At 49.8% G+C, this 15,288-nt stretch overlaps 3 protein-coding genes across 3 annotated transcripts; 2 read left to right on the forward strand and 1 right to left on the reverse strand.

Annotated features, from left to right (window-relative positions):
• Positions 1-208: 208 nt before the first annotated feature.
• P152DRAFT_396890 (uncharacterized protein) lies at positions 209-3,630 on the forward strand (the record flags this gene model as incomplete). Its single annotated transcript, XM_033676382.1, has 6 exons — positions 209-278; positions 362-416; positions 532-774; positions 883-1,395; positions 1,576-2,484; positions 2,568-3,630. The coding sequence occupies 6 exons, from the start codon at positions 209-211 to the stop codon at positions 3,628-3,630; spliced, it is 2,853 nt and encodes a 950-aa protein (XP_033534166.1).
• Positions 3,631-7,480: 3,850 nt separating this feature from the next.
• P152DRAFT_466427 (1,3,8-naphthalenetriol reductase-like protein) lies at positions 7,481-8,415 on the forward strand (the record flags this gene model as incomplete). Its single annotated transcript, XM_033680692.1, has 3 exons — positions 7,481-7,568; positions 7,620-8,090; positions 8,150-8,415. The coding sequence occupies 3 exons, from the start codon at positions 7,481-7,483 to the stop codon at positions 8,413-8,415; spliced, it is 825 nt and encodes a 274-aa protein (XP_033534167.1).
• A 778-nt stretch (positions 8,416-9,193) lies between these two features.
• P152DRAFT_514165 (multicopper oxidase) lies at positions 9,194-11,706 on the reverse strand (the record flags this gene model as incomplete). Its single annotated transcript, XM_033682846.1, has 10 exons — positions 9,194-10,184; positions 10,237-10,512; positions 10,566-10,596; positions 10,654-10,856; positions 10,917-10,971; positions 11,024-11,184; positions 11,234-11,309; positions 11,368-11,399; positions 11,514-11,572; positions 11,631-11,706. The coding sequence occupies 10 exons, from the start codon at positions 11,704-11,706 to the stop codon at positions 9,375-9,377; spliced, it is 1,779 nt and encodes a 592-aa protein (XP_033534168.1). The 3' UTR covers positions 9,194-9,374.
• Between the last annotated feature and the right edge of the window lie 3,582 nt (positions 11,707-15,288).

Raw genomic sequence — 15,288 nt, forward strand, 5'->3', positions numbered from 1 at the left:
GACCTGCATCCCGTCCTGGATCGGTGCCACCCTGCTTCGCCTCTGAGAATAAATAGGAATTGCCGATTTTCGGATTGCTCAGCAAGAAATCTAATCCATTAATATTTTGCCGATCTCCTACCTTTGGGCCGCTCTCCTCCCCCTTCTTTGAACGTCCACCTTCTTCCGCGTGCGAAAACAACCACTTCGTCCGGCTTGATTGCCCGTCATGGTGTTCTGTACCTACTGCGGACAGTCCTTTACTCGGGACGAACATCTCGAACGGCACATTCTCACTCGTAGGTTTCAGACTGCCCCATCGTCCAACTAGCTAGTCGAACTAGCTCGCATCCTTAAGTCAGGGTTAACTAAGGGTGAACAGATACGAACGTGAAGCCTTTCAAATGCCTCACTTGCCATATGTCGTTCGCTAGACGGTAAGCGGCCATATATTCCTGATAGCCTAGCTCTTTGCTTTGGTTTCCACCTTGATGATTTCATCCCCCGATCGAAAGCCTAGGGGATCATATGAGCTTGGTTGACATGTGCGAGCAGGGACTTGCTTCAAAGGCATTATACCGTTCATGGACGGGATGCCAACAATCAAGAAGGCCTCCCAAACACGGCCATGATGCCAAGGACCGCTGGTCGGACACCAATCGCTTGCTCGAACTGTGCAAAAACTAAGACCAAGTGTGACAAGAAGTTCCCCTGCAGTCGGTGTGCTGGAAGGAATCTCAAGTGCACTCTAAGACCGACTCGCCGAGTTTCTCGTCAGAATATACCCCGAGTCCCGTCGGGCGAAGAAACCTCGCAGATGCTCCAGAAGCCTCAACCACCCGGAGATGGGTCAAGTACTGCCCAGAACGGATCAAAAGGGTCCCCAAATTACTCTTCTGGAAGCTCTCCGCCATCTCAACAGACAGCCATCCCCCAACCTCTGATTATGCAGGCAATTCAGACACACCAATCACATTCCCGTCCGGAGAATACGTTGCCTTCACCAAAGGAAGGGAAAGGGACGATTGACGGTGCGCCAACATACTTCGACACCGATTCACCTGAGGCGACTTCAGCCATGCTTGCTGGTGTACTCTCCCCATTGCCGACACCCACGTCCGGCTTTATTCAACAGACTCCGCTCTCAGGATACGAAGACTTTATCGGCACAACTCGCCCTGATTCCGGGGATGGTTCATCCCCTCCATTCCTATTGGACTGGGCATCTGGAATGCATATCCCGGGTGGATTCGACCCAATGACGGGAAACATGATGTTGACGGGAGATATCGGTCTGGATATGCACGGAATGACCGGCACCAGTGCAGCTGATGGGATGTATACCATGATCCCCGAGTTCACCCAAGCACTCCAATCAGTGCAAACGCCGATTACCACCCCTCCGATACTTGAGGGGTCAATTTCGGAACAGGACACCGTCGGCGGTGGCAGCTCGGGTCCCGGTTCGGCTTTTTATGCATCTTCAACGCCTCACACTCATTCACGCTCACAATCTCACGCCACCTCGCGTCAAACCTCCATCTCACTTCCGGGCCCGATGATTCCTTCACTTTCGAACACTGGTACCGATGCCAGTTCCAACTCAACCCCTGGATCCAACTCTTCCTCATCCTCTGAACTACCTGCTATCATCGCGGCTCAAGATTCTTGGACCTGTTTTCGGTGTCTCCCCACCACCCCACACCATAATTGTCCGAAAACAGCTAGACTGAATCTGGAAAAGCTAGAGCAAAGCCTTAAGAATCCAGAAATTTGGAGCCAATGGGGCCCTAGTTGGGATGAGTCTGAGGTGTATGGTGGTTGCTCGGACTATCTTCAGGCCGTTGGCTTGCATGAATGCACTCGGGACAAGCTTCTCGCGATCACCCAAAGCTTCCTGCACAAGGCACTCGAAATTCACAAAGACCCGACAGGGACTCCCAATCTATCCAACATCAACCTCAACGGCGCGGCATCTCCGGCTCCCGGCACTTCTAACTTCGTTCTTCTACCTCCGGGTCGAATACTTGAACACCTGCTCCGCAGCTACTCTAACAGTGTCGAACGTTTCTTTCCCTTGACTCCTCGCTCCACTCTCGACTGCAATGCATTGTTATCCCGTCAGGAAACCCCAGATAAGGCTTCTGCATTGCTTTTACTCCTCATGATCTCCGCCGGCGCTTCGACATTGCCTAACCCAGAAGCTCGGTTTCTTACTGGTGGACTCGTCGAAGCTTGTCGCATTAGTCTTTTCGACCTCATTGAGAAGAACATCATCATGGCAGGAGACTTAACAGTGCTCCACTCGGCGTTGCTTTTCACCAGCCAAGCCGCATGGTCCGGCGACAAATGGCAGATGGATATTTCTATGGGTCAACGTGGTATGTATACCGCCATGTTGAGGCACAGCGGCTATTTGGACGCTGTTCCGGTTAGCCCATCCATTCAAGGAATGGATGTCGAGGCGATTTGGAAGGGTTGGCTTGAGCAAGAGGCCAGAAGCAGGTGAGTGTTCGCCCCCATATTTTCCGGCGTTTCGCAAGTGGCATTGTTTTTCTTCTGAGGCTGACTGTCGTATCGATATCCAGACTTATGTATTCTTGGGCGATGATTGACCAAGATCTGTCACTGTTCCACGATACTGCTCCTCTTTTCAATGTTACCGAGTTCGCGGCCGCCATGCCAGATGCAGAGCATCTCTGGCGCGCCAACTCCGCGGAGGAGTGGTCGACGTTGTTTGAGCAAGTTCACTCCTTTGGTGGCGGGTACTCTTCCGTGGGGTCTGGCGTACGCCCCTCAAGCCTTCGAGACGTATTTCGCCAGTTCTTAGACGACGAGCTACAGCAAGGCTGCGAGCTTACGCCTCTACACTTCCGTCTCCTTCTGCATCCCTTGCAAGGGCTCGTGAGCCAATACTGTCAACTGCTCTCTTACTTCTCCTCGGAAAGTTTAAGTGGCCAACGGCGGCACAGTCGTCCAATGTCTGCAGCCTCGACTCACGGACGCCTAGAAGAGGTCCAATCGCTCTTGCAGAGATGGTACGACTTAGCCAATGGATACGTCAAATCGCAGCCACTATGCCCAGTGATGCAAGCCAACCTAGTATTGTTCCATCTTATCTTTCTCAACGCGATAACCAACTTCCACGAGATTGAGAAATTAGCCCGCCGAGAGGCCTTCGACGGAACATATGCCCAGCTTGTTTGGCACCATAAACAGTGCATATTTGACGTCGAAGAGGCCATAGTCCACTGTGGACAAGTGCTACGACTTGTTCGAGGAATGCCTAGCGCAATCCGCCCTATGTGGTGGCAGGCTGCTGTCTATCGGGCGGGGTTGATTCTGTGGGCGGATAGTCTGACCCACACGGAGAACAGTTTGACAACTACACTAGGAAGCAGTGGAATCTTCGCTAGCGTGGCAGGATCAACATTTGCTGTCGATGTCCTCTCTCTGGAACATCCGCTTGTCGTAAAATACCTGACGAAGCGTGAAGGTATGCCGGCGTTGACAAAGCGCGACGGCAGTACTGTGCTATTGGATCATGCATACACAGTACTAACGCATTGCGTAGACATCATTGACGAGGGCGTATCGACTCGATTCGGAGATGGGCTCAGGAACAAGCTCGAGAGACTCTCTCGAGGTTGAAAGATCCCATCAATGACAGGACAGGGAAGGATGACTTAGAGGGGGATTGCACCCTTATTAACGATTCCTATGACTCTCGACCATATTTCTTTCATGGGACGGCAGAGTGGTGGCAATGGGATAATGCCGTGCTATCGGAGGGGTTGGCGAACTTTGCGTCGAGATATGGGTGCCACTGAAACGCTCCTTTGCCTTAGGTAACGGCCGTTCACGGGTTAATTTGTCCGGCACCAGTCAGAGGAGATACAGGAAATTGGAGAGCCCAGACAGGGACAAAGATAGAGTCCTTCGGCGACGTCGTCGCGGAATACCACAGCTGATGTGGTGTGCGGAACATAATAATGATCCTAGATTACCTGTCAGCTATTTCTTGTTCTGCGGGCTCATCAAATGGCCAAAAAGTAGTCTTGTCAGGGTGGCCTTACACATTGGAGGGCCATGGCTGATTTCTCATCACAACTCAAAAGTTCAGGTCTCGCAATTCCCACCAATTGCTGACCGTGAGTGCTTAAGTTAGTGAACGCCTTTCAGTCATTACGGTCGATCTCATGTTCACGGCACCGCCAGACTCAAAGCTTGAAGAAAAATCCCGAATGTACACCGTACAGGGTAGAGTTCTCCATGTTGGGCCAAATTACAGTCCAGCGTTGACGCGTCGTCCATCATCATGGCTCCTCACTCATGCGGTGGAGGAGTGGACAGGATGTCACGAACTGTATTCCGGTCCGCAACCAACTTTCATCGTCCCAACCTCGTCATTTCAGTATGATTCCACGATGATATTGAGAATCGATAAAAAATAAGACATAGTCGGTCGTGGCTCCTGATATTGAATATGGGTCAACAGAGTTGGGGATTATAGAGCGAAGTTGTTGAATCGATGGCTGCGTTGATAGAAGTCGAAGAGGTGAGGATCGGGTTAAGAGCGTGGAGATGATTGGATCGTAGATGAGAAACCGACATATGACGTGTATGAGGAGACGAGGAGATCAGGTGATAGATATATCCCATTCTGGAGATGTGGCTGATTCAAAACCATTTCCTGGTGGTAGTATTTAAATCCTTCTTGCATGATACGATGTCAACCAGTCTGATTCTATCACGCATAAGATGCGGCATACCTCAAAGAACATGTATGGTCTTGTAAATGTTCCTTGTGAGCGTTATTAAGCCTTGCTGATAGCAACATGCGGACCATTCACTGAAACCATCGATGGTGTCGATTGAAGATCTTATCTCGATCAGAGGGAGCGGTGGAATTAATTGATAGCCATTTGTGAGGGAAGACCGAAGAATATATCAAGTTAAGAGGAAGAGCGATTGAATGTGGAATGGCTTGTTTTTGTACCAGTCTCTTAGGCGGGAAATTGGCATGCGTCCCCTGTTGCATCAGGGATTGTACCATGTTTAGTCTGTTCTGATACCAGTGCGTTCAGTGGGAACTCCACGCTCATTGCTTTGAGCTTCACCAAACATATACCCTTGTATACACCCACAACGTGTCTGCTGTGCCATGTGTTGACGCGGCTCTGCAAGAGGCTTGGCCTATCACCGTGCTTCCATCACGATGCATTTGGGATATTCGTATCCACGAGGACCGCATTTCCAGCAATTCGGTTCTCAAAGTCTGTAAGAGCGGAGATGGGGAATGCAGGCACAGTAACGGCCGTTTAATTGCACGACCACTTTTTCCTAGCACTCCCTCTGTGATGGGCTACAGGTACAACTCTTTACCCAATTATGTTGTAAACAACTGATTTCACTGGCTCGCCGCAGCCATAGTAGGAGCTATGACATCCGATTTAGGTGACTTAAGCGCAGTGAGTGACAGAAGCATCAGGGATGCATGATAATATAACTTCAATGATATGGAAAACAAGGAAATTGTGGCTGTCAGTCACACAAGTGCGATCAAGTTCAATCCAAACAAGGACATCGGAGTATTTAGTAAGGAGATTTAAGGAGGACGTTATTGTGACGACATCTTAACCAGTTTCAAAGAAATGACTGAAATAAACCATCAAGGCTTGTATTGCCATACTGCCGTTTCTGCTCGTTTTCGTTCCACTGGACATTATCATACTCAAGACAGTGGTGGATAATTTTGACCTCTGTCACGGCAAATACACTCATTGAAAAGTTAAGCAGCGGCCTGGATGTTCAAGTAATGAAAAGGACTGACATTTTTAACCACATTATTGTGCAAATTGATCCCAAAAGCAGCTGACGGTGCTTCCCAAGACACCGTTTCGAGATGTCTTGGGGAACAGAAAGATGCAGGAGTAACGGCGAAACAGCCACTTTGCCCGGAGACCTTCGTCACTTCATTTTAATGGATGCTCCTTTGCCGTCATGAGAATTCCAAGGGCTCAGTTAAAACAATAGCGAGGACATAATGAGGTGCTGGAATGATTTTGGGATATCTGGGAGGCTAAAGACCTCCGCTTCCCCTTTTCAGTGGCCTCCCACCAAGCTGGCTATAAAGTATCAGCCACCCAGCCGGCATAACAACAGGGCACTGGCGAAAGAAGCATTGACTTAGGCGGGAACACGTCGTAAAATTGAGATATTTGAGGCAAACCTAATCCTAAAGAAAAAAACAAGAATGGAGGGGACATGTAAGATACTGGAAATTTACTTGGACCTAGGAGTCAGGCCATTTACTGAAGTCCGGGCCATTCCTGTGGTGATAGGCCGAAATGATTGACTATTCTGGGAGTATTATGAGAAACAACAAGATGCCAATGTCCGATGGAGATTCAACCACCCGATTCTTGAAGAAGATCTGCTTGGGGAGACAAGAATTGAACACCATCGGGGCAACATGAAGGCCTTACCAGTGTATCATTTAGAGGTACAGGAGCTGAACTTGCAAACGCATGTCCTAAACATGACGGTAGCGGAGTCTGATTCCCATACATAGATAGAGTACATACCAGGAATAGGTACTTGAATACCAGATCCACCGAGCCGTGGTGTACAACCCATCGATTCCTTACCAAGACCGCCATTTAGCAAGTCATGAATCCGGGATCCCCCAATATACCGCAACCTTTGAGTTTCCAGCTTGGAATATTCTGGCAGCACCCAATTAGAGGGTGAGGACAACTAAATCTGAGCAAGGGAGATCTCGGAACGTAGAGACTCGAGCCTCGTAGCACGAAGCAGTGAGTTGCCCTTGGTGGAACGAGAAGGTCTCGGGACATGGAATGTTACTCGTCCCCTCTTTTCTCCGGAGGTAAATGTGAAATGCGACGGAATATAGCGATTTGGATAGGTACTACATGCAGGTGGTGGAGCCGTGTAACGAAAATAACGGCTGGTGGGGATCCGAAGTTAAGTATAGCCCCCAAGACTGGGGAACCGGAGAGCAGAATACTGAAGCTTGAATACGGAAGAATTAGAGAACCTAGCTCATAGAACCTTTGCCTACTGAATGCCCCAAAAATCAGAAACTGGGGGGCCCAGCCCCACGGCCGGAATGCCCCAATCTGCCCCCTGTGTATCAACCAGGAGTCTCATATCCCAAATCGGGCCCCAATTTTACTATCCGTCCAAGATCCGCCGCTCAGCCAATTCAGCAATCCATCTCAGACTGCAGATGGTTTCTCGCAATTTTCTCGAGGCCAATAGAGCGAATCTCATGGACCCTGTCTCAAATAGCGAAGTCCGAAAGGCCGATGTTAAGAGACTCGAATATAGACAATTCAAAGCCGACGTATATAAATGGGATCCATAGGGATAAGTCTTCATAGAGTCATATTACTTCATTTCTTTCTCCACAAACCTTAAACTGCTAATTTCTCAGACCTCCATTTAAACCTCCATATCACCATCTAGCCTCGACACAATGGCTGTTGGCGTTGAGACAACCCGTGATTCCGAATGCATCCCAAGCTGGAGCTTGGAGGGGAAGGTCGCCCTTGTCACTGGCTCTGGTAAGATACTGGATCAAGTAAAGCATTAGTATTTCTAACCATAGTTAACAGGCCGTGGTATTGGGCGTGAGATGGCCATAGAGCTCGCGCGTCGTGGAGCAAAGGTTGTCGTCAACTATGCTAACAGCGCCGAATCGGCTGAAAAGGTTGTTAATGAGATCAGAGACCTGGGGTCCGATGCCTTGGCCGTCAGGGCTAACGTCGCCAACGTATCTGAGACCATCGCCATGATGGACCAAGCCGTCGCCCACTTCGGCAAGCTCAACATTGTCTGCTCCAACTCTGGGGTTGTCTCCTTCGGCCACCTGAAGGATGTCACCGAGGAGGAGTATGATCGTGTCATGGCCACCAATACCCGTGGCCAATTCTTCGTCGCTCGTGAAGCCTACAAGCACCTTGAGGTCGGCGGCCGCATTATCATGATGGGATCTATCACCGGCCAGGCCAAGGGGGTTCCTAGGCATGCGCTTTACTCCGGCTCTAAGGGCACCATCGAGACTTTTGTTCGCTGCATGGCCATCGGTAGGTCCCCGCACACTCGCCTCCCGGGTATGGCTGTTCAATTATTAACAGACCTTTAGACTGTGGTGACAAGAAAATCACTGTCAACTGCGTTGCCCCAGGGGGCATCAAGTCTGACATGTACCACGCTGTCTGCCGCGAGTATATTCCCGGAGGCGACAAGCTCAACAACGACGAAGTTGACGAGTATGCTGCTACCTGGTCCCCAGTAAACCGTGTTGGCCAGCCCTACGACGTTGCTCGAGTCGTCGCGTTTTTGGCGTCTGAGGACGGTGCCTGGATCAACGGCAAGGTCCTCGGCATTGACGGTGGTGCCTGCATGTGAGGGCTATGCTGGAGAGATATTGTCCACTGCAAGAACCTGCACTGGCGTTCGGTGTTTACTCCAGTATTTGAGTGTCGGTCATCTCGTGGGCCTAGGCGTGGTTAGAGAAATCTACCTAGGTGAATAAAAAAATACTGAATGTGTGGCGCCTCCATCACATCTAATGATTATGTTTTAATTCTGTGATGCTCGTAAGAAGAATCAGATAGAGTGACGGATACTGACTCGGCGTTGAATTAATCTTAGAAGCGCTTGAGATTGTGACGCATAAAATTTTACAATCTATGAGGGGAAGAACCGCGACCTTTGCGAAGATCGATAGCAACCAAGCAACAAGTAAAATGCAACCGAGAGACAAGTTGACACGACGAACTCGACGGTGAGTCGTAGTAGCATTCCACTAGGGCTTCACAGCTGCTGCTGCCTGCCAAGTAACCCTCTGCCCTGCGGTGCGAGGGTGGCTTTAGATGGTACTACATCGGAGGGCCTGGCTGGCTGTAATCGGACTTCTCGTCCTTAATGGAACGCCTTTCGAATGAATCTGTCCCAATTGGAAGGAAAGCAAAGCTGGTGTTGATTACCGTAGCACAATTAGATCTCAAGACTGCAGGATGGGCGGACATGAGCCTAGACCGTTCTTCAAAAGACATGCCTGGACAGGTTCAGGGAATTTTTGGAGACTTGTCTATGGCAGTACAACTCCAGACTCAAAAGAAGTAAGTAACTTTGGAATGACTTTAAGCATTGTTTAGCTAGTGGAATCCACATCTGCAACGACCCCCAACTCCAGGGCTCACAAAAACCAATACTCAATAAATGGCACCAAGGTGACTAGTCCAGGACTCAGTTCGATGCTCTTTTAAATCGCTAGGCTTATTACTGGGACCCGTAGGCGTGGTAGGAAGAAAGGCGACTGACAAAAGCATTAAAGACGCTCAAAAACAGGGTATGGGAGGTGTTCACGCCGTATCAATGGGGCCGCCAGGGTTGGTATCTATGTAAGCCTGCCACTTCGCGCAAGTCTGGGAAATCATTTCCGGAATCGGCTTCAGATCTCCAGGTTTGACCATGACATTCATGGACAGACCTCCTGAGAGATGCCAAGCGATGTGGCAGTGGAATGGCCAAACACCCGGGTTATCAGTAGTGACTTGATAGACGGCATATCCGTTCGCCTCAATAATGTGAACGTCGCGGCGCTGGGGGTTATGTGCGTTCACAATGCTACCGTTCCACTTGCCCTTGCCGCTGTCAAGAACAAAGAAGTCGTAGCCATGAAGGTGCCATGGATGGACCGCAGGAGCATTGTTCTCAATGATGAAGCGGACGGAAGTGTTGGTGCCATAGTTGTAGACATTCAACTGAGGATCGTCAGGGTAAGAAGTGATGCCTTGGGAAGCGAGGTCGAGGATTGGTTTGTTGAAATTCGTGCGAAAAGTCTGATTGTTGATGCGCCATTCAAATTGACCCATCTGGTTTACGGCCAGGGACAGGACTAGCTCCTGGGTGAAGCTAGGTTCTCCAGGCACGATGGGGAACATTGGAACAGACGACATCAGGGGGTCGTTATTGCAGGTCGTGGTGTCAATACGAGAGGCTGTGCTGGCAGGCACCTGCTCGGTATCTGCACGGTTGTAGTACACGACCGCGAGCGCCTCCGGATTTCGGGATTCCCCGCAAGGTTTGCCCCCAACAAGAGTGGCGCGGACCCAATACAAGTCTCGATTGCCCTCGGTAGCCTTAACAATGACATCGGTACGTTGGCCAACCTGAAGAAAGATGAATGACAGTTCCAATTGGAATTAGGGGCATGAAACTTACGCCAAGTGTGACAACATCAGTATCGTATGGCTTGATCGGAACAAAGTCTTCGGCAATCACGGTCATTGTGTGTTGATCGATGGAAAATCGCTGCACGCCATCCGATCCGACATTCAGGAGGCGAAGCCGGTATGATTGGCCCTTGTCGAAGTGGAATTTTGAGAGCCCGGCATTTGGGGTACATTTTTGGGTTGAATTCAAAGGAATATTGTTGCAGTCGAAGTTGTTCCTGCCATTGATAAGATTATTGTCACTCTTCGGTGGAATTCTAGATAACTGACACGCTTGTTAGCCAACGTTTCAATTTAAAGGGTGGTTTAGTAGATTACATCCGTTCCGACCATATCTGAGACGATCTTGCTGTGGTGCTGTCAGACTCGTGCTGCGGAATCTGTGCGTATAACGCACTTAACTCACAAATAAGGTGCATGGTACCAATCGGAGAGCATGATAGGGCCGACATCCTCGTCATATTTGTGTTGCGTTGGACCATAGATGATGATAGGACCGACCACACCAGCATTGTACTGAGCAGAAAAGTGAGCATGCCACCATGTAGTTCCGTATTCCTCGGCTTGGAAGCGATATGTGAGTGAAGCGCCAGGCGCAATCGGACATTGCTGAAAAGGAAGCGTGGTCAGGATCGCGGGCTACTCTTGCGGAAAAGGTGGAGGACGTACAGAAGTTCCGGAAACCCCATCAAACCACGGCGTTTCTGTCTGGAGGAATCCATGCCTGACGGAAAATTTAGTCCAATTACACAGCAAGGCTGGGTACGATCTCTTACCAGTGGATGGACGTGCCTTCCTTTGGTGACTCAATCTGGTTATGCACGGTAACTTCAATCCAATCACCCCAGTTTGCCTCTATTTGGGGCCCAGGGAACTGTTCATTGACTAAAATCGCATCCCTCTCGACACCATCCGGAGCAATAACCGCACGGGCAACCTTAGGTTGTTAATAGTGTTTTCAGCCGCTTAACTCCGGACTGGCATACAGTGAAATCATATTTCCTGGTGATTCCTGTATTGGGTACGTCGGGCAGATGGGCGGGGTTGCTGTTTTCGCAGGTCCTGCATGGAAGGGTTATCAAATGCTCGCCATCGGAGGAGAGCCGCATCAACTGCGTACCGGGGGCCCCACGGAGACCCATCGGGGATGGGCTAGTGGCCCTATTAGCGTCTGTATCTGAATCGAAATATAGGAGATCCTCCGGAGGCACCAACGACAAATGTCGCATAGACTCCGCCCGGTAGATCCAGATTGAGTGAACATACATTGTTAGTAAGTGCCGACGGGAATCGTGGTGCATCTAGGTTGCCCCAGAAGGATTTCCCTGCCCATGAAACCTTAATGCTCCACTCCTAAGGATGGAATGCATATTGAAGTCGCACCATTTTGTTGGGCAGAAGACACTGTAGCGATCAACCTGCCGCCTGTCTTGATAGTCTTCCAAACCGATGGGGCCATAGCGAAGATGAAGCTCGGCGAATGGACTCAGTACCAACTCGATAAGGTGAATATAACACGCCTAATAACGGAGAAAATAAGACGGGAAGAATCATCTGGAGCAGTAAGATTCCAGCTAATGGAGAGAGCCACTGCCTTATAGCAGGCTCTTTTGAGCGCATAATGGCCTCAGCTACAAAAAATACAGTCTCCCAGGACAAGAAAGGCAAAGATAGACGTCAATAAGCCGATTGAATGCTTCATCTGCAAAAAGACGAGCTAAGGTGCCAAACAGTGCCGCATAACTACCCTGAAAACGAACAGATTCTCGGCAAAGGGGACCAAAAGGCCTCCACAACTAACTGAATGAATTATCATCCAAAACCAACATTGACCAAGCTGAAGGAGGGCGGCATCTTGCCTTGCAGGTCTGACCTAGTCTAGATCATATCATGCATCTCATGAGCCAGCGAGCCTTCTTCTGACGAATCTGGTACGATACATGGACTGCACCTGGGGCTCTCAATGCGGCGGACAAGTATAGCACCATGTATGCGTTGTTCACTTATATAAAATACCGAAGGCGGAACACGCTGGCGAACGGCGACCACACTTTTACCCAGCAAGGCCCGGTGGAATCCAGAGAACAGGCCGGGAATGTGGTGGAGGCTGAGTTCGGCCAAGGTTCCGAGAGGGATCCCGAATGGTGTTGGTGATCCGCTTGATTTAGCGCTTAGGCCTCCATAGGCCGCTCCGGAAATATCAATATGGCTAGAGCGTATAGTACAATTGCGGGGGTGAGCAAAAATATCATTGGACTGAATGCTATTCCAAGTTCCTATGAGAGGGAGTGGATGTGGAGAGACATAGAAGTGATGGAGATAGGAGAGAGCAGGAGAAAGTCGTAAGGATTTAAGGCTGAAATAATTCGGAGGGTCGGTTCACGTGACTCGGGAGCATCATCCCTGTCAAAGTCTCATCGTCATCGTTTTCGATTGCTTGCAAAGCTGAAAATTCGAGCTTGCGAACACCCCAGTGGTTCTATAGGGAGAAGATAATCCAAATCAAACTCAATCCCGTTCATCCTTCATGATGTTGCAACGAAAGCCTTTAGTCCATGTTCATGCTGAATTCTCATTATGTGAATAATATAATATTAGGGAAATGCTTCATGTACATCCCTATTCCCTTCCGCATACATCCCATTTCGCCTCCGCATACATCCCAATCACGTGTCGTAGGAATATTGCGCTCTGATTGGTCCTTTTCGATGCAGTCATTAACACGTGACTTATCTGAATATAGTCCCTGCAGCGTGAACAGGCCCCCGCCTGTTTCAGGCACCCCCACCGCCTGTCTTAGGCACCCCAACCGCCCGTCTCAGGCGCTCCCTACCACCGATACTAGGCGCCCCCCAGCACCCGTTTTGAGCACCTCCAACCACCGGTTTCTGGGCACGGGTATCAGAAAGGGTGGTAGAGGTGCCTAGAGCTGCCTAAAATGAGTGGAGTGGTATGGGTGATAGGGATGCCTAAAATGGGTGGTAGAGAGTGCCTAAAATGGGTGGTAGAGGGTGCCTAAGACGGGCGGGGGCTTGCCCGCTCTACAGGAACTTTATTCAAATATGTCACGTGCTAATGACTGCATCCCAAAGGACCAATCAGAGCGCAAGATTCCTACTACACGTGATTGGGATGTATGCAGAGGCGAAATGGGATGTATGCGGAAGGGAATAGTGATGTATGTACATGAAGCATTTCCTATAATATTAACGGGGAATTCCAATCGATCTGGAGAGCCACGTGCCGGGAGTCATTTATGAAGTTTCTGGTGGTTTGATTGGCTCGGACTTGGGTTGGGAAATACACTTGGCCGCTTGGCAGTTCCCGGCCAATACGACTGTTCGACCCATGCCCAGCGGTGAGAAAAATTAGCAGCACACCAGAATTTAACAGGAGTCGATTCTGTGCAATGTTGAACTCCACAGCCCCGCGTATACGGGCTTTTTTAGGTGTATCATAATGCTTTTTAGGGTGTTCTGGCTGTGTAGCATATTTTCGAGCTTGATTTCGCGTTAAATCCATTTTCAGATGACTTATTGTAAAGTGACATTGACTTGTATACAATTTGGTGTGAGTGCGGGTGTACTTCGGGAATTGGCGTGCTGCTAATTGTGCTCACCGCTGGGCCATGGCCCGCCCAGCACCCATCGTGCCATCCCGCCGGAAACCTTGGTGTAAATCTTGGCGGAAACCTCACTGCTATTCAATGGCTTCATCTCCTCTCCGCCAAGTCTCCTCTCTGAGGAACCTGCGAATCTCACTAAAATATGAATTGCAAGTTTGCAACAGCTTCTCTTGAAATCCCTCCATATCTACTCTACCAGGAACCAGATTTGGACCCCTTACACTATTCCGTCTAGGCCTTCCAACCATGAACTAGATGCTTGGATCCGATTCTCCCCAAAACCGAAAATAATCCGCATTTCTAGGTACAGCTTACGCGCTATGGGCCGCCTTGCTGGGCCAGCCGCCAGCGACCCAACTTTTGTTGACGTCCGCCATGAGCCGCCCCGTGGCGAGGTTTCCTCGTTCAAGATATCGATGGGCGGGTAATCGTGCCTTATTCCCATCAGTTATACGAGCATCGCCGACGACAGTTGCAAGCTGGAATCGGTAATGAAATGTTTTCTCTCTTCGAAGAAACCAGGCTCGGATTTGCGTTGTCCCGGTACTCGGACTCCCCATCTTCGATCCACCGTCGTCCGGTCAGTACGCATTCTGTACTTCTCGAACGTTTGTTTGAAACGTTCGTTGGGGCGGTTCATTCCTCGATCTAATCATTAAGTATTGTGTAACCTCCGTATCCGAGAGGGCACCTATGGGTAGGAGCGCGGACCTTCAGTCTTCGGCTCTTCGCCTGTGTACCACCACAGTAACCAACCAAGTTGGTCGATTTCAACTAACTTCGACGCTTAACTATTTCCTACGCCGTAATACAGAATCGGAAAGCCCGATTAAATGATGCAAATCGGGAAAGAGTGCGGCAGTGTGTTCTACGGTTCGTCGTTCCTTAGTTACCTGCTTCATGACCTGAAGCTGACCTAATCCCAGCTCTCTCCATATCCACGGACAATCGAGGGGACCCGACAAGTCTAGCCGGAACTTTGAGACTGATGCACTATCATCCGTAGAGGACGCTCACTCATCGGTTGAACTCTTGATCTTCCAGTACGGGGATTTGGACACGTCGCTCAAATGGGTGCGGCATCTTTACTGTATGGCGTCTCAAAATAGTCAACCTGCTTGCCGTATCGACCTTTAGGACCAGTTCTGATCGGAAGCATGGCTGAGCGCATTGTCAGGAATACTATCGCGAATCCACTTTGCTCACAGTAACGTCAGTATGCGGTTACGGTGCGCGTTCGGAATGAGCAAAACAAGGTCCCCCGTCGTAGTGCTCTGCAGAGTCTCGACCCGGATGCACTGGGAAATGCCATTGTTACCATCCCACTGCTATTGTACCTTTCCTGGTGATCTAACTATTATTCGAGCACATCTACAAATATCTCGGCTTCATCCGCCGTCGCCAATGCTTTCTCTT

The sequence above is a fragment of the Eremomyces bilateralis genome (genome assembly GCF_010015585.1).
Source record: "Eremomyces bilateralis CBS 781.70 unplaced genomic scaffold P152scaffold_9, whole genome shotgun sequence".
Lineage (NCBI taxonomy): Eukaryota > Fungi > Ascomycota > Dothideomycetes > Eremomycetales > Eremomycetaceae > Eremomyces > Eremomyces bilateralis.